The sequence below is a fragment of the Homalodisca vitripennis genome, chromosome 1 (genome assembly GCF_021130785.1).
Source record: "Homalodisca vitripennis isolate AUS2020 chromosome 1, UT_GWSS_2.1, whole genome shotgun sequence".
Taxonomy (NCBI): Eukaryota; Metazoa; Arthropoda; class Insecta; order Hemiptera; family Cicadellidae; genus Homalodisca; species Homalodisca vitripennis.
The window spans coordinates 22,447,214-22,466,700 of record NC_060207.1 but is presented as its reverse complement, the minus strand read 5'-3'; the positions used below and the strand labels follow the sequence as shown (position 1 = coordinate 22,466,700).

Sequence of the window (19,487 nt, the reverse complement as noted above, 5' to 3'; positions counted from 1 at the left end):
TGAAAGCAGTGTACTTGACAACTATGATTATTGCAGTGGTAACCGACACGGTTATCGACATCAGTCCAGGTTCCTTATATACTATGGAATCATTGTAGATATTGTTATACAGATGTATACAAATTCTGAAATCTCTGTGGCGATCACATAGTGTGTAGTGGATTGTAAAGATAGTACAGATATCTTTTCGTTAGCCACAAGTCAAATCAACTGTCAGTCTTATTTTGATATTTTCATCAAAATCTACATTAATCAAGTTATTGTTGCTATCTAGTCGATTCATCTCTCATCAGTGGCACAACACAATATAATGTGCGGTAACCAACAGAGGGATATGAACCACAATAAGAGCATATTTTAATTCAAGCAACAATATTAGTAGAGCTTGCCTTTTTGTCTCTATATTTTAATACGAATAAAAAGTTTGTTGTAATATATACATTTTATCACTATTTTTTTAAATTTGGTGCATAATACATGGATATATTTCTGAATTTTCTCCTCCATAATTTGCCCTTCTCCCCAAATCTGCTGCTAGGGGTTATAGCTCTTTAAGCCCAAGTGTAAATCCAACCATATCTATAAACTTCCTCCGTATTGATAAACAAAGTTTCTAAATTTATTGTTATAGACTCATCCCACACCTCACTTTTTTCTAGATAACTTTTGTTTTTATGTGATTGCCAAGAAAAAAGCATGTAGTTATACTCATAAAATGTAGGGATACCTTCCAAAACACTTTTGTTGATCAACTTAGATTCAAGCTTTGTTGGTTTGGTTCAGTTGTGATCTTTCATATTGTTTTACTGCTACTTTAGGATAAATGGTACTCATATCTTATCCATGTTTAATTGTTTACCAATAATTAATTTGTATTGGATTTAGGGGCCGCCTCCTATCGAGATTCATGAGGAAGAATTAGGGCACTACATCTCAAAGTCATCCCGGAAGATGGGGAGGCCAGCTCTGAACCAGCCTCTCCAGTCAAAGTAAGCAGAGGGTGGCATACCCTTGTTGAGGTTAACAAGAACCTCTGAGGTAAGGGAACAAACCCCACCAACTCCAACAGTCATCTTCCACAGTAGACTAGACCTATCGAATTGCCCATGAACCCCAGAATCTCAACATTTGCGGTTAGAGATGTGCCGCTACTGGACATCCATAAGGTTGCCCAGATTGAAGTGGCACATCGGTTTTTGCTGTGCCCAGTGGTGGGTTCAACTGGTAGGTATAAACCAGCCAGAAGTGATCCCTGCTGGGTACTTGTATTGGTTTTACAAATAAAAGATTTATACTTTTACTGCCTACTGGAAAAGAAAGTCAAAAGGATAAATAAAGTACTGAAAGATGTTAATCATTAACATTTATTTAAATTTAATCTATATATACATGTTTTGTTTTCATACTTAATATAAGGCGAAAAACAATGCAAGTATCACAAAATTCACAAAATTTCATGATACAATATTATATACAGTACAATACTTGTATTGATTAAGACGATACTGCAACAGTACACAGAGGTACTGTTCTCAAACCATCCATTGTTTTATACATAAAACAACACTATCTTATGAAACTAGTCAACATTTGCAACTAAACTTGGCTACTTCAAGCAACTTTAATACTAGGCAAGATCTTACTTCTTCAATATAAAGCATTGAATGCTAAACTAAACAGATACTAACCAGTCTACAATCTTAATCGTGAAGTTTGACAAAGTGTAACTGAAAAATTATATAAATACTATTTAATTTTCAAAAATAATAAATAGTGCACATACTGTATTCAAAGTATTGAATTCAAAGCGTTGTGGTACATCATTATAAAAAATAATTGATATTAATTAATTAGTATATCAATATAGTAATTTGTTCTAAATACAAACAAATTCCTTTGCAAGTTCTGTAATTAAGGGACATTAACTACTCTAAACAAGCACTATAATTGCATTACTAATATACCTACAAGAATTAAGCTTAAATTGATGCATATCATCATTGATTGTCAATATCATTATATTATGACAACTAAGCCACAACTAATTAACTGGTTCTGTTAAATGTACTACCAATATTGTAAGCAACAATTTCATTAATTCTTACATAAACCATTATATTTGTTAATGTGTATAGTAAGTAATTGAATCTGAATAGACATTTAATCATTTAAGAATGAAAATAACAATATTTGGATAATTTAAAAAGAGAGATTACAAATTTAGAATTGTTCCAATACATTAAGAAAGAATACGTAAAAGTGAATTCTTGGAAAAATAATAAATTAAGTGATTTATGATCTAAAAACTTTGCACTATAGCAAGTCACTGTTTGGTGATACAGTACTTTTAACAGACTACAATAGGAATACTGTATATACAAGCAGTGTTGACGAGTCAAGCAGTCAAAAAGACATTGAACATTGAAAATAAATAAACTGCTGAGCAAATCAACACACTGCAATGCTACAAACGACTACGCTATGCTACACTACGCTACCAGGTACTGACGGCAGGCAGAGAGTCACTTCTAGACGGTCAACAGTTTGAGAATCGGCTGGAAGAGGACTGCCGGAGCGTTGTCAGCAAACAAGACATCGATGTGGTTATAGTTCGGGATAGAAGCTGTTATAACCACGTTGGGCAGTGCTCTCGTAAGTCTCTCAATCGACTGAAACAACACGAATCTATTAGTGATCTTCACAAGGAACAAAGATCCAAACAGGATACCCTATCTAGAAATGAAAGTTAAAGCAATGATAATGCTTTTAATAAATTCTTCTGCATAGAACGAATGTGAATTAATTAACAGACATACTTCTTTTCGCAAAAAGTTAAATAAACCCAACATTAATACACAGTAAATTTAATATTTTTGATAACTGGAACATGAAAAAATTAACATAGAATTAATATATGTAACTGAATCAATAAATTTAGACTAGTGAGTCCATATGGAAAAAGTTTAGGGATTTAGAACAAAGCTAATTAAAAATTTATTAAGACCAGAATATGCATGATTTTAATTGAAATCTTACAATTCAGTATCCTTAGGTCACTTTTCTAATAATTATATGTGAATGCAAACAGTTCAATGCTAGTACGGTATACTCACCGATTCATCAACAAAGGCGTCTTGGTCACTGTAGAAGAGGGCGACTGGACTTGTGACTTTGTCAAGTGGATAGTCTGGAGCATTCTTGTCATTGTAGATCTCGTAGTTCTGCTTCTTCCCGTAGTCGAATTGGGCAAAGTTTTCTGAAAAAAGATTACAAGGAGGGTTAATAAATTGTAACTGGTGATTAAGAAGTATGACATGATCATTTGAATAAGTAAAAGCTGACAAAATACATAGATCTAAATTAATTTTTATACAGTGTTTTTATGATAAATTTACATGTAAGTTTATTTATTTTAGATAATTTTTATTTAGAAGTTCTTTACTTATTGTGGAGTAAGGGATTGTATTCTAAAGTTTGGTGGAATATCATGGAAAACCTGGTATATGAAAGGATAACAGAATTTTGGATATTTGTCATTGTTATCTGTTACACAAATAGAACAATAAATTTTGAGGATTGGAATCTATCCTTCTTCAAGTGTCAAAAAAACCTTAACGCTTTAAGTTCAGTGAGCACAAAAAAATCAATGCGTAGCTATGAACTAATCATTGATAAGGTAGTAACATTTTTTGCCTAATGTTTTGCCTTATTGTTATTTTTAGTACCTAAATAAGAAAATAGATTCCAATCCTCGAAACCTAGTGTTCTACTTTTGTTGCATATAATGATGGCAAATGTTTGAAATCCTGTTAAGTCTTTCAAATTTTACATCAATAAAAAAACTTCAAACAGAAGACCCGGTATATAATAACAAATAGTGTAGTACAAAATGTAAATCTTTGAATGTAGGAACATGATACTTGTGCCAAAAGAAATTGCACTTGGATCCTGTTATGCTCATTTTACTCATTTTAACAGCATACATTATTTAAGTTTGCTGCTTTAATTCAATATATTCCGATTACTCAATATTTTGATATAATAAAACTTCTATCCTACACATATTAATGGACCTTTAATCTGCTTACATTTGCTTCATGATGTTGATGTAAAATTTTCATTATAAAGACAAATACATACAGTATTTCTAACAACAACTGAAATAGGAAGACTGACAGTGCTATTAACAATACCAAATAGCCAAGAAATACATTTATATTCAATCTATAATAAATTAATAAAAACTGAAAGAGTAATTTGTTTTCTGGCATTCCAAGATAGTTAGAAAATGTCTCGTTACCTATCCTATTAGTTTTGTAGCTATTATCATATTTTGCTGATTTTATTATTTTCCAGCTCTATACATGCAACCTTCTCTACAGTATACAATGGACAAAACTGACATCCAAGGTGAGTTTTTAACTAATCAATATTGATCAAATATACTTACTAGATCTGAAGATCTGAGTTAAATGTAGCATAGTCTTTATGGATGTTCCTGACTGAAGGCTCTTCAGGTAATTTCTCAGCTTTGTCTGAAATAATAAATAAATCATTTTATCAATCTGGATTGGACACATACTCTACAAATACTCCTTACTGTTAATATTTTCTAGATAAGGCAAATTATTTAATTGTTCTTTTAATAATAAAGGACAGTGAATGAAGATTTGGAAAGGTATTGCAGTGAATATATTTCCACCATCACACAGTATTCTATTTCTCATATGAGTAGAATGATAATTTTCCTAACATGGCTGTCATCATAGTATGATCTGGTTATATCAGATAAAGAGGGAGTGAATTTATATATGAAACATTTAGTTAATTAAACTTATTAAAAAATGTTATGCCTATTTGTTTACTTATGATGACTTTCTTTTAATTCACTATTTTGTTCCAATTTGTGAGCAACCGAAATGATCTGATGATTAAATCCAAGTTTGGATTACGCACACTCTGAATCAGGAAGAAGTGCACATTTAATCTATTAATTAGAACATGTTGGTAGTGAACAACCAACAATTTTTTGTTGGTTTTTTACAAAAAATGTATCATAATACAATTGACTTGTCCATTAAAATGTCAAAACATACACTAATTATTTCCTAAACACATTCGGGGTGAATTTCAACCTATCTTCAGCTACATTTTCATTTTTCTTTTCTAAAGTACAGTTAATTGTAATTGGTGATGGATCGTAACTAAAACAAAATGTATTTTTGATATAATTAATAAACAGCATGTTCTCAGGCAATAAATAATTCATATTTAATAATGCTATAAATGTGCTTTAATTATCTAATCCTACAGAGGGTATGACATTAACACATTCTGAGTTTGACTATACTTACAGTATTTGTAATGTACGTCTCAGGACCGTATATCTGGCCCAACCATAAAGAGGCAAAGAAACTTGTTGCGTTCTGAACATACGTTGTCTATCATCCTCTGGTTTCTTGAAGTCCTTGGCAGGAACTCGTGGATATTCTGTTTCTTTAGAACGTCCTATAACAAAAAAATTTAAAATTACAACTGATTGTAAGTGTCACATAATGAATAATAGAAAAAAAGATTTGGAAAAACATTAATAAATTTAAAAAATTTCACCATTATTTTAATCACTATTAACATTCCTCAAATTATCAAAGTAAACAAGTAGTTTAGTATTAACTAAAACAAAACATTAGAAACTAAAGAACACTTGGAATGAGTTAAGATGGACAGAAATAATAGGTAGTGGATGGGAGATTCACTCTCCAAAGCATTTTGCTACTTTAACTGGCCTTCTAAGAATAATGACAAATAACAATCTCAAACCCCCTTTGCATTTGGAAATCACAATTATTTGTAAGGAAATATTTGATCATCAGGTTGTTTCATCTAGTACAAATAATTCTGATATTGTGGCATGTAAGAGCTTCACTATGGTTTGAGGGAATAAGCAAAAATGTTTTTACGGCCAGATAATACAGACTGAAACCAACAACAGCCAAGAGATGCAGAATATTATTGACTAAACACTGTTTAGCACATTAGATGCTTTACATTTTGTTATATTGCAAATTGTCAATTTATTTACTAATTCCAGATGCATAGCTATTGATAAATTAATAACATTACTGCATTATAACTACAGAACTTTTGTAATACATTAAATTTATAAATTAGCCTACTTGATACAATATTAGAAAACACAAGATCTAAGGGTTTTATTCACCACAAACTAATGATCAACCAAAGACTTACAGCAAGGTCCTCAGCATTCTGCAGCATCAATTGAAGGGAGGAGGTCAAGCTCTTACGCAGCCCATATACGACTGGAGCCAAATGTACAGCTGTTCTAACCAGATGGTTGTATTCGGGTCTGAGAGAACACATGACGTAGTAGACAGAGGTTCCCATAGAGTGTCCCACATAGTGTATCTGCTCGCTGCCCGAGTAATTCAGTATAGTGTTGATGAATGCAGGTAGATCGTACATTCCTGCTTCGTGGAAGCTGTGAAAATTGTGCTTCTATAAATAAAGTTCTTGGTGTTGTAATTTTTGTTCTTATGTTATACATTTTCTGTGGATTTCAACATGAGAAATTCATTGACATGAAATAACCAACTGATCAAAAAGTTACCTGAAGTCCCAGTATTCTGGTTGCGATGTATTGTACTTCACATGACTTCTCGAGTAGTGATTGCCTCTTTGGTCACCAAGCCACACATCGTGTCCTTCATCGGCTAGAAGAAATGCTGCAAAATCCAATCTAAAGTTAGAAACGATGTGAGTTTTGATGTTATTAAATTACATTGATAGCCTTAATATATCAGGCCTGATTTTGCCATACAAACCTCAGAACTCTAAACTTTAACGAAACACATTATGATGTATAATGTGATAGTTGGTACTTATTGTTATGTGATAGTATTAAACAACACAAGATACAAAATTTTGCTTTTGATGATTACTAAATATTTTCAAGATGTAACACTTTTCAGTATAATACATTAACAACTGCTTTTACAGAACAGCTGTTTAAAATTTATGCGTTAAAATGAAACGCAATAGAACTACTAACTTTTACAAAAAAATAAACTTCATAGGCCTATACAAATTTTACTTTGATTTATAAATCTTGTTTATCTCAGTTATTATGAGTAAAATTTAAACACAATTTATAATTTTCTTCGTTAGTGACACAATTTATTCAAAAAAATTGTAAAAACTATAATTTAAAATTATATTTTTTGTTTGCTGCCATACAGTAAGCAGTTGTTAATACTTTTTAAGCTTCCACAGTCTTTATCACTGTAAGTTAGCACAATTTAATCTAATAAGTTCATCACATAAGACTGCATAAGCTCAAAGAGTACATTGTGGGCTACAGTATAGTCTAATTAACATGTTTTAATATGTTAATAATAATGATCAAATCACAATTTTCGTACTTTGATCCAAATGTTTTGTACTGATTTCTGTGTGAACTTTTGAAGTCTATAGAAGTATATGTATCCTTAACTATATTTAATTTATTATTAATTGCAAATCTCAAGGAAATATCCTTATTATCAGGGGATGCTGTGGTCTTAACGGACTTAGTTAAGCTAACACAAACAGTATATATAATTTATGCACTTTTGATTTTAAATAATTAAGGAACTTGGTCTAACTCACCTAGATCTTGTCCAGGACCTTTCAAAACCCATTGCTCAGATGCTGCTAATACACCATGCATCATCAACACTGGCATTTTGGTAGAATTGGACTTGATATGGGTCAAAGCCAGGATGTATCCATCTTCCGTAACTACATTGTACTCCTCTGCTTCGTACCCATAATCCCGGATGACATCCACCTATTAAAAAGAAATTTACTTTTAGATAAAAAAAACCTGACAAAATATTGGACATCCATGCCATACAAATTTTATGTTGTAGCATACCTAAACCAATTCTATTAATTTTTGTTGTTGTTTAGGTGTAACTCTACTGTATATTACTTTCATTAAAATAATAGGTATCAATTTACAAAATCGTGACCATGGAAAGGTATGTTAATTTTTTTTTCCTGAAAACTACAATTTTTCCTGAAAACAATAGTGAAGAAAAAATTCGTCGGCAACGAAAATCAAAGGAGTTACGATTTTTTGAAATCCTCTGAAAACTCTGTTTTTGACAGTACCTCTGGCAATTTTACTGAAATGATGACGTTAATCCTGTCAACGATGCCTGCCCGCTGCGCAGTGCTGCGCACTGCTTGCTCTTTTAGAAAAAAAATTAACTCGAGCTTGCAAAAGTCGAATCCCAGATCACGTGATGCCCCTGATCCTTAACCCTCCAAGTGTTGTTCGACAAAATTTTGTCGGTTATTTTCCATCCTTAATGCAATAATGGCTGAAAGGCATCAATATAATACAATGATATACTTTCCCCCCAGTTTATATGCACCTGTGATAATAATACTTGGCTATAAATGCCCAACCCATGAAAAAAAGTCCATTTTTCATGGTCACGGTATTGTAAATAAATACCAAATAATATTATATCACTTATAGAATCCTTATTTTAATCTTTTAATTTGTTGTTTTTTTAGGCAGTATTATTAAAAAACTAGACCTAGCGCACTTGGAAATATGTATCTCGTATATGTTCAAAGTTTTTCAAATGAGAAACAACAAATAGGCCTACCTATTTTTAATTCTAACCTTAATCATGAGGTATCATAAACACAAAATCTCAACTCTTTCCTTGCCAGATAAAAATGAGTAAGAATAATTAACAGTGATAGCGATAATTGTAGACTGATTATTGAACATGCATGTTTTAAACTGGATTGTGAATCTTCTGATCCTTTAATTTCATTCATTTCTCAATCCTGGATTATGGAACAGAAGGTTCAAATACTGAAAGGTTTATTGATGGACAATGCAGTGGTTAAAAGACTGGTTTGTAGGCTATCCATATACACTGGTGTGTATGGATAGTGGATTATGGATATGGAATAATCTGGTGATCCCAATTTAAGTTTGACTCATTAAGAACATGCCTATGAATATTAGGCTAGAAGTTTTCGTCTATTACTTAAAATTGACATAGTGGAGGCTAAGAAATTTGAACAAATAAAAAAAGAATGTAATGTAATTTTGTATGCAGACTTTATGTAATATTTTATACTTACATTTTAGTTGTCTGTAGAAAATGAAAGGTTTGTTGTTACACATGGCTGGAAATAATCTATTTTCTAAAACTTTTGGCCAGTAGTAAATGTGAAAAGATTTGCAATTGACGAACCAATTGCAATAGTTGGATATATTTAAAGATATACTTTTTGTTTGAAATGTATAACGATCAAAGATAACCTCAACAACAAGGTAAGCTATCAGAGAACAGTCAGCTGATATGTAAAAGTAAAAGTTTAATACCACTTAATATTTTTGTCATACTGTCGCTTAAATTTTGTGAGTAATGAAATCAATTACTTTCAAACTACATTCACATAGCAGACAAGCAGAGTAAACACTAAAATACACATCACGTAACATAAACAACAAAATATCGTAGTCAGGTGACATTTTACGATTTTTGTTATTTTCCAAGTACAACCTTCGAGCTTTTCCCAAGCAATCTGGAAATAACAAGCCGGGGATCAGTTATATATAAATATATATATATATATATAAATATATATATATATATATATATATATATATATATATATATATATATATATATATATATATATATATATATATATATATATATATATATTTTATTACAAAATTACAACTCCGTATCATGTTTATATTGTCTAACAAATTACCACGGAGATGCCGCTTGACCTATTTCATAACTGCTGAATATTTGGGGAGTTTTTCATGTCCGGAAATGTGGAAATAGTTCTTAAAGATCCACGTCCTCCCTGAGTGTTTCTAACTAAACAATAATACTTTCACTACCTGAACTATCAATTGTCAGTACCCTCAACGATGTTAGTAAATTAAGGAAAATCAACCTTCAAAACCAAACAACAAGACTTATGAGTAAATAGATAAGTACGATAAGCCTAATTCTAAGTGCTTACAACCAAAATCTAGTCTAAGGAAGTTAATGTGTGAATTTCTGCTTGCATTTCAACAAACCCATGAAGATAAAGTCATACCAAATTGTACAAAAGTAAATTTTTTAATTAAATAATGTTCATGTAAATTAAATCGTTAAACACACAGGGCAATGAGGGTGATAACTTGCATTCTCACGGCTCCATGTGCTAAGCAATATAGTCTCTTTAGATATGAAGCACAATTAATTAAGCGTCGATGAATAATTTTAACATCTATTTCGTTCCAAATTTTTGTATTTTGCAAGATCTTCCAATAATAAGTCGATAAGACCCAAGGTAAGTCGACTGAAGCCCCGGAAACCATAACCTCTTACATCATCTGGTTTACATGCTGGCAAATTGCTCATAAACTGGGCGAAAAGGGTTACAAAAACAAACGTGTTGGAAAAACATTACCTTCATAGAAGATCTAGCAAAATAATATTTTGAAATAAATTTCTTCAGAAGAGAGTGATTTTGGGTTTACTAGAAGATGGCCGCAAGAGGCGGTCAAGCGACAAAAGATTATACAGTATGTGCTGAATATGAATTAACAGTTTAACTGTCTCTTCTAATTACGATGTTGACTTGCACATTCCAGTCTTTCCTGGTAAAACCAGTATTTATCAATAACTGCAAGCGGACGTGGCCAACATGCTCTTGAGAAAGAAGACCTTGAACAAAATCCCTCATCTTAAATGTCTTGACTGGATTCTAAGTAAACAGTTAACGCAATTAGGCATGAGTGCCAGCCACAGTATGATTATCTATAGGATCAAAAAAGCGAAAACTCTTCTGTACTCAATTTAAAAGTAAACAACTTTTATCAAATTGCCTGTGGCTGCTCAAAAAATCTTTAGAAGTCAATATACATATACTTGTATGATAATATAAATAGAGCTAACACAGTTATCCAATTACATTACCTTCGGTGTATAATTTTATGTGTTAATTATTATAATATTTTCGAAATAAAACTCTCAGACATGAAAGCATCCGGTAATGGAAGACAGAGATTGTGATATGTCATGTTTATAGTAATTGTTATGTTATTAATACCGATTGTATTTGGACCGCCTGAGCTTCGTAAAATATAAAACAACAAACAATAAACAAATATAAAACAAGCAGTTTAACTAGGTTTAAATAGTGGCAACTTAAAAATAATGATATAATGGATTTTCACAAAAACTAAAAAAAAGAGTGAGGTTACATTTTTAATACTCTTTGCAAGTATATTAACAGTTTATTTTTCAACTACGAACATATGTCGTTAGTTAAAGTTTTAATCCAATACAAATAGGTTTGTCTTTTTTAGCCTTAAAAATATTAATGGTTAATGCATTTCAGTACACTTAAACTTAAAACGCATAACAAAATTAAAATATAGCCTAATTTAGTCCTAACAGAATAAGATATAAAGATATGTTATTCATGTTTACAAAAAATAGTTCATTTTGTTGTGTATTGATAATAAATCATGGTGTTTGATTAATAACTGTAGAATCGTTTATAAATAATTGCGTATTTTAGCTAAACATTATTTCAAATGTCAAGCCTATTCCTATCTACTAGTCTACTATTATTTTGCTCTCATGAGATATCAGAAGATATCATACTACGAGTATTAACTCATATTATCCTAAATTAAATTGTATTGCACTTTGGAATTAACATGTTATCTCGTATTAGTTTATATTTGTCTTAGATTAATTCTTCGGATTGGCTAAATTAGTAAATCTTATTTGTTTCATTAGTTTGTTGTTTGTTTTATTTATGTACTAACCAGGTCTTACAGTTGCGGTGGTTACTTTCGAGGTCACCTGATCAGTTTTGTCGAGTAAAAGTGGCCACAATCGTCTTACTCTAATGATTGTTGTTCTTCTACATAGTGAGATGTTCTCAGATAATTTAAATTGTTAACTTTGATTATCGCACTACGAAAGTGAATCTAAGTTTAAACAGGTGTTAAATTTCGGTGTGATATATCTCTGTTGTCTGTTACAGAGCATAGTATTTAAAATGTGTACTTCTGAACTCTAAAAATAATAGTTAGATTTGAAATATTACGTGAAAGCACACACATATTTTATTTTATAATAATATGTAAGTGTAACTGAATTTAAAAATGTAGCATTTCGTCAACACTGAAGGGGTTGAACATTTTGCACAGAATCATCTCTAATTATAATAGGGTATGAGGTAGAAACAAATCTGGACTGTGTCCTTTAAGTTATACTTTATTCATTCTACTAAGTATTCTACATCCATAAGATTCGTATGGATGTAGAACGCCTTAAACGTGTACCCTTTTTAGAAAGGAAGATCATTGGTTCAAAGGAAAATTTCCTACGGAGATTCATCTAAACCCAAATACAGTGTTGGTCTAGGAGTTTTAACCTAAACTTCTCACTGATTTTTGAGAATTAACACAATTTGCTACTATTGCGCAATATGCTGGCAATAATAATACTAGTTGTGACCTTTGGACTAAAATGTGTCTTTTGTTTTGTGTGGTGTTGGTAGTTCATATTTAGTACTATTGACCCTGGTGCTCGCCTTATCCCATCAAATAAAATTAATACAGTAATGCAACTGAGGACAGTGAAATAAAGATAAGGTCGAGTATAGAAGGAGGTGCCAGAAGGTGTTGTCTACGTGAGTGAAATGTGTAGTCGGAGGCGACCTAGACACAAGGCCCCGGACTAACCAACAAAACACAATAAAAACCAGCGAGTTGAAAAAAAAATACTTCCTAAATTCTGACTCGCTCCGGGTGACACTTAAATTAAAACAAGGTGGAGTATCAATGTCAAAACGGTCCAACAAAAGAAATGAGGTAAAAAGTGTTTTGAGGTTATGCAAAATGGAAGATGTTACTGATCTTATAACCAGTTAACATTTTACTATCTAACTCTTTGTACGCCTTTATCTAATGTCTCACGAATCCGACAACGTACGTTAACTGTAAATAACGTTGAGAAACCCAATACGACCACGAAAACACGAAAAAAACTTATACCAGAAGTGCGCAAAAACTTACGTAAAGAACGAGAACTCTAACCAGGTTCAAGTTCGGGTACCTGTTACACAAAGCGACTCGAGTGGTTGAGTAGTGACCAAGGTCACCCGACTGGTCAGGTGTCTTTCCATGGAATTACCATAACGGGCAATCGCACAGTTACAGTTCCGTGCGTGGTACCGCTCTTTATCGGCTAATCTGCGCAATCCATTGGCCTCAATCGATGCGGAACTTATTTGTCAATCTGTGATACATATTTATAGTTAGTCCGATTCGGTTCTTTTACTCGTTGATGAACACAAGAATAAAATCCATTTCGATTAAAACGTTTAGGCCTAATCTATTTATGATTTGTTTGATCATCTAATTTTGTCAAATAATAAGCTTAAACTGTTCGGATATAATAAATATAGTTAATATTTTCGTTGAATTAAAGACGTGTTTTAGAGGTTTACGTGATGTGTACCCAGGTGGCGTAACTACGATTTGATTTTTTGTATGGGGACGAATATGATTGATAAGCACACCAGGGTGGGGGGGGGAGGAGCTCTGCCCCTCTCATCTCCCCTTAATTACGCCGCAAAATATTTTATACTAACAGCTTTTGGTATTCCATCAATTATTTTATGAAATATAAAAAAATGAGCAAGTGTAGTAAAATATTTAGAAACAGAATGAATTATTAGCTGTAAATATAAAAAAGTAATCCCAAATAGTCAAACGTCAAAAAACGGTTGAGACACTAATACACACTGCGTACATGTGCTTTATGAAAACGTTCCCAATTGTTTAAATTAATTAAACGGTGAAAGAGTAACGAGATATCATATTTATTTATACAAACACGAGTTTTTAGCAATAAAATTAACCCAATTTAAAAACAAGTGTACTTATATATACACACATTTAATTAATAATAAGAAAACCTAAGGCAGAATTAATGTAAGTTAATTACTAACGGTCTTTTGTTACTAACTAGGGTTTTTTAGTCAAAATCTCATTTGCCTCAGTGGCACTAAATGTTTTTGATATTCACCGTTGCGTAGTGGCTGATATGCTGATACTGAGAAGTCACGGGATCGATTCAAGAAATTCAATAACAATTTTCAGATAGATATGGAAAATGTTCCTATAAAAACGTGAAGTACCACTGATAAAATACCCTTTATAAATTGATTTGTAAATAAGTTAATGACAGTCGTACCTATATTGCCAAATTTGTACATACAATTTATTAAAGTAAAATACTCAATAAACTTTCATAAATTACGGATGATATATTTCATAAACATTTTTTAAAATTGAATAAACTTCAAAGAGTAAGTACCAATTTATATTGAAACAATTCTTAATGTAAACCTGATTTGAAACCTTATACGTCTATAGATTTAGAGATAACTTAAGAAAAACAAGAAATTTAAAATCTTGATAAAATGCTATTTAATAAATTTTGAACCAGAGACTGGCCTCGGGACGAGATTCGAAAGATTCAAATTCCTACACTCCGAGACAGAGCAATGGTCATAATCCATTTCATGAGATTCAAAGCCTGTTAAGATGGTCCAAAACATACATTCCGTCAATAATAGTAATTGATAAATTAATGTTTACCACATTCTATCCTATCTCTCTCCACAGGGTCGTGCGCTCGTGTCTTCCAATTGGGAATGACCGTGAGGGAATGTATCATTTCCGTGATTCGTTATGTTACACCGGACTAATCATTTCCTGTGATCATTTCCGTTCTTCTACACCGGACTAGGAAGCCCTTGGCTTCATCATCAACCAACCCCATATTTTGAAATTTAAATTCCCCAAGCATGCATATTGTTAGTTACTATCATATAAGGAATTTTCATTGACGTACCTCTTCAAGTCCTACAGGTCCAATAGCGTGATATAAATCCACTTGTGATGATACTTAATACGCAATATCAAATTATTATTAATCTTTTTTTCCAAAATATCCTTTCCTTCTACAAATTCTTTGAATTTAGGCGCACACTATCATTGACTTTTCCAACAGTATCATTAATAAATATAACCCTACAATCTGAAAATGTAATGCAACTCTTAAATTAGAGACAAAAATAGTGATGACTATATGCCTTTTGCAATTTTTAATGTTTACAAGTACGTAACCGTATATGTCAAGATAAGTTTTTGAGGTATTATAACTACCTAAGAATTGGAATGCTACCCTGTTAACATATTGTTGAATGAAGGTTAATTTTATTACGTTATTTCCTGACTTCTCTTATAGTCAAAGTAGTGTAGTTCATATAGATATGAAATAAACTGAAGAAAATAATGGAATAATTGACACTTTTGGGTTGTAATAAATCAAATACCTCTTCAAAATGTTTAGATAGGCTGATTGAACACCGTATACACGTCATGACAGTTAAATAAATGTGAAATGTTTATGTGTGCTATATTCATGCAACATAAACATTTATTCAAGGATTTTAGTTAGTTTAAAAAGAAAATCCTAAGAGGAAAATATGTACTAAAACCTATATATTTACGCTTATGCTATCTTTTATACTTAGAAACACCTAAAACATGAAAGATAACTGGCTACCTGAGGCTAGCACACATTGAATAAATAGAGCAAGTAAAATGAAAGTCAAATATCTGCCAGGAAAGAACCGAGCCGTTTCAGCCTGAGTACCTGAGGAAGATGACCTTCATAGACTACTTTTTTCCTTGGTCTGGAACTTCCACGGCCGCAGCAATGTTTGCCGTTGGCAGCGTGGGATTTCTCATACGAGTATATTTTCTGCGTCAAAGAATAAAATAACACAGACTGCAAAACCCTTTTTGCACTAGTTTCTAAGAAGAACCACACGTGATAATATAAACACGGTAAATGTGTTTTATTTGTCGACTGAATTTCCGTATACAGGATGAATAAGTATAGATACCCCATAATAACTTTTTAACGACCGTACCTAGAATAACCAAACTCCAGTACAATTCTGTAGGGTCAAAACTGCACTTGTCAGTTAGCATCAAAGATTGAACTGCTTACAGAATATGAAATTTCGAACTAACTTAATTTTAAATGTAAACCCCCATAAAATTACACACAGTTTTAAAGATTTTTGTAAAAGAAAACTAACAGTGAAACTTAGATGTCGCCCGTATGAGGTGGTAGCTAATTGATTTTTAATATATTTTTAATCTGAAAGGTAATGAATATCAATATTTAATGTTAAACGGTGAGTAAACCCTTGAACAACACTCCTAGCAAGCTTTGACATGCCTCGAGTGAGGAATTATAACAGGGAATTATAACTAGCTAAGCACATTGTCAGATAGTCGACAGGGAGAAGTTTGAGCATCTGTTATGAAAAAACTGAATTACTAATCCAAATGAACTTCGATTTTACAAAAATTTCTATTTGTAAAAGCTATTTGTTTAAATTTTAAAATAAAAATTAGTTAGTTCAAATATCTTAATATGTCACACATTTATTTATAACTCGTTATTTCAAACAAGTTTAGTCATGAGGATGTTTTAAATTTGAATTGGCCGACATTGTGTACTGGCTTGAATTAGCAACCTCTAAGTTTTATTGTTAACTTTCTTTCATAAAGACCTTGAAAATGAGGTGTAACTAGAAATGGGTTTTGTGTTAAACATTTTTCAGTTGGGCCCAAAAAATTACATTTTGGGGATAGGAGCAATCCTTTGATACTAACCGAAAGTGCAGTTTTGTACCCTACAGAGGTATACTGAGTTTGTTTTCTAAATACATTCGTTAAACAGTCTTGTTCACGTTGTATATCTAGAAAACAAAGAATCTGTCCGAAGAAAAATTTAAGATTGCCCCATTCTGAGTGATTATTGATTAAATCACATATTATCTGCTTAAATATAGAATATTTTAAATCTTTTTCCCTTCAGCCCCATGTACGAGTAGTGTAGCAGAATGTTGTGTACAAACTCAATCTGTGAGACTGCTGTTCATTGTTTGTTTGCACTGATAAGAAATCATAGCGACTGCCCTTCCGATGTATAAGTATATATAAGTATAATGTAATTTATAAGTTTGTATTTATCCTTTTGTTCTTGTAGAGCCGTTATCTACTTTGTAAACAGAGTTGATATTGTGCTTTATTGTGGAAAAATACAGTTTTGCTTTTTTTTGTCTTGATTTTGTTGGAGAACAACCTTTACTATGGTTCAAGAATGATTATTCATTGGCTGAGCGTTAGCGAAGCTTATTATTCGATGGACTGGAAAGATTTTGTTCTTGTCTGTCTGTCTTCTGTTCTCACGATATCTCGAACATAATCATGGAGTTCGATGATAGTGCGTGTCACCACACGGGATTTGGCTGAGCGTAAGCGTAAGTGGAGAATAGTAAAATCGCTGGATAATTAAATTTGTAAACAAATTGACTACAATTACAGGAAAATTTAACATGTGAAATAGTACCACGTGTAGCTTAACTATCGCAATGAAATGAACTTCAGATATGCTTGAGATTTTGCATGCAAAGAATTGCGAGTCCTGTTATGCGACACGTGGTGTGCGCACTCCTACATGTAATAACTATTGTTAGTAATCAAATTCACTTAAAATAATTTAGCACTTTGTGAAATCACTAAATAAACATAATATAAACTAAATGGGTTTAGTTGCTTAAGATCTTAAAATTACGAATTCAATAACAACTAACATCCGAACATTTTATTTTTACACTAATAATATGTTAATTGGAGTTTTAATTAATAACGTAACTTAGTATTTCATTTACGCATGTAAAGATAATGATACGTCTACCACCTAGGATATTATTGATATGAGAATTGTTGATAAGTAATTATTTTAGATACGGAATAGATTTAATTTTTATCAATTTAATATCAGATGAGATTAAATAGAATCTGGATTATTATTAAATTCATTCAACTCGAATTGTGTAGGTAATAATGATGCATTAAGTGACCAATCATTGTTTTATGGAAAAATAACATTATTTATGGAAAAATACATAAAGTTACGCCAAAAACCACGATTATATGAACAAAATATTATTATTATAAAATTTTTTTATTCATCGGTAATGTTTAATCAAATTTAAATAGTCCCCATTCTTCTGTTTGGTAAGAAAATAAACCTGTTTAAGTGATAATATTTGGTATTGTTATTCATACCACTGTAAACAATAACCTTGTTGATATTATACTACCCAAACCAATCAAAAATAGAAACTTAAAACCCTATTAACTGAGAATATAAAACTTGCCATTTTATTCAACGTATTTTAAGTTTAACCTTTCAATTCAGTAGAAATTATTCATTTACAAAGGAGAAACGTTTAAAAAGTGCTTTGAGTTTTAAAGAAACTTTAAAACAATGGTGTACAGTAATATCTTGTTTTCAAACTAGAAGATGTCTGATTTTATTTATTTTAAAATAATCAGTATACTATTGTAAATATATAGCAAATAAAATTTATGTAACGAAGATAATAATTAGATTAGTCCTGCTATACGTATATCGAAGAAACTTTCGTACTGAATCGTGATATTTATACAATAAAAAGAAACTTGAAAGAGTTTAGACATTTGCCTCAGCGAAAATAAAAATGAGAATAAATTTGTAAGTAAAAAAGTAAAAATGAGAGGATGATACGTACCGTGCGATACTCTCCCAGGTGATCTCCATGGACGCGATGAGAGCTGAGCAAGCCCACGACACAGACTGTGACAGAGAACAGAAAGGCGCGCTGCATGTCGATTGTACTGTACTATCACTTCCACACTTGCTACTGTAACCTTGCTCGCGGTTATATACTCTAGGCTGTAGATCATTACCATAAGACCGAAACTGTGATTCATCTCACACGATTGGCAGCTCACTTGCTCGCTTTTGGAACATGGAATTTTTTACGACCTTTATTTACTCTTCCACTGAGAGTTGTCAAGGCAAAGCTCAAAACTGTGTCAGCAAAATTGTGGTTTTTATCTCTTCTCTCTTGAATGGTGCTGCTAGTTTACACTGCTCGGAAAGGAGACTCTTTTTCTACTCCATTCTTTAATTTGGTGTTTCCTGGGTCCTCGTATAAAGGTTGGGACTTTCAAGGGCAGCTCGGTTATTGTTGTTCTTTAGTAAAATTATTAGTAAGACTTTATTGTGTAAGAAAAAAAATAAGGAACTATAATAAGGCATCGTAAATCAAACAGACTATCATACTCGTACAACAAAATATCCACGTTACTTTTTTGTTTTATGAACAAATTTAAACTGAATTTCTGCTTGTTTTGAAAAGTCATTAAATTTTCCCAGAAATAAAAAAAAACACATCTCAGGAATATACTAATTTAGAAAAAAAATATAAAATAGATAATTTTTCTGAAT

At 31.7% G+C, this 19,487-nt stretch overlaps 2 protein-coding genes across 2 annotated transcripts; both read right to left on the bottom strand.

The window, feature by feature from the left end:
- Nucleotides 1-2,528: 2,528 nt before the first annotated feature.
- Nucleotides 2,529-4,481, bottom strand: LOC124355280 (gastric triacylglycerol lipase-like). Its single transcript, XM_046806378.1, has 3 exons — nt 4,451-4,481; nt 3,114-3,256; nt 2,529-2,669 (listed from the first exon to the last, which is right to left on the bottom strand). Exons 1-3 carry the CDS (start codon nt 4,479-4,481, stop codon nt 2,529-2,531), a joined length of 315 nt encoding a protein of 104 aa, XP_046662334.1.
- LOC124358113 (lipase 1-like) lies at nt 3,199-18,883 on the bottom strand. Its single transcript, XM_046810409.1, has 7 exons — nt 18,766-18,883; nt 7,666-7,846; nt 6,629-6,743; nt 6,250-6,499; nt 5,355-5,508; nt 4,451-4,535; nt 3,199-3,256 (listed from the first exon to the last, which is right to left on the bottom strand). The coding sequence occupies exons 1-5, from the start codon at nt 18,859-18,861 to the stop codon at nt 5,374-5,376; spliced, it is 777 nt and encodes a 258-aa protein (XP_046666365.1). The 5' UTR covers nt 18,862-18,883; the 3' UTR covers nt 3,199-3,256; nt 4,451-4,535; nt 5,355-5,373.
- Between the last annotated feature and the right edge of the window lie 604 nt (nt 18,884-19,487).

Excerpts from the sequence above, each read along its gene's own strand:
- LOC124355280 (XM_046806378.1), bottom strand. The coding sequence starts at position 4,481 with ATGCTACATTTAACTCAGATCTTCAGATCTA. Across the intron at positions 3,257-4,450 it reads AACTCAGATCTTCAGATCTA|AAAACTTTGCCCAATTCGAC; the intron begins GTAAGTATATTT and ends ATCTTTTTTCAG. Across the intron at positions 2,670-3,113 it reads ACGCCTTTGTTGATGAATCG|TCGATTGAGAGACTTACGAG; the intron begins GTGAGTATACCG and ends GTGTTGTTTCAG.
- LOC124358113 (XM_046810409.1), bottom strand. The coding sequence starts at position 18,861 with ATGCAGCGCGCCTTTCTGTTCTCTGTCACAGTCTGTGTCGTGGGCTTG. Across the intron at positions 6,744-7,665 it reads AGGTCCTGGACAAGATCTAG|CATTTCTTCTAGCCGATGAA; the intron begins GTGAGTTAGACC and ends TGGATTTTGCAG. Across the intron at positions 6,500-6,628 it reads CCAGAATACTGGGACTTCAG|CTTCCACGAAGCAGGAATGT; the intron begins GTAACTTTTTGA and ends CAATTTTCACAG.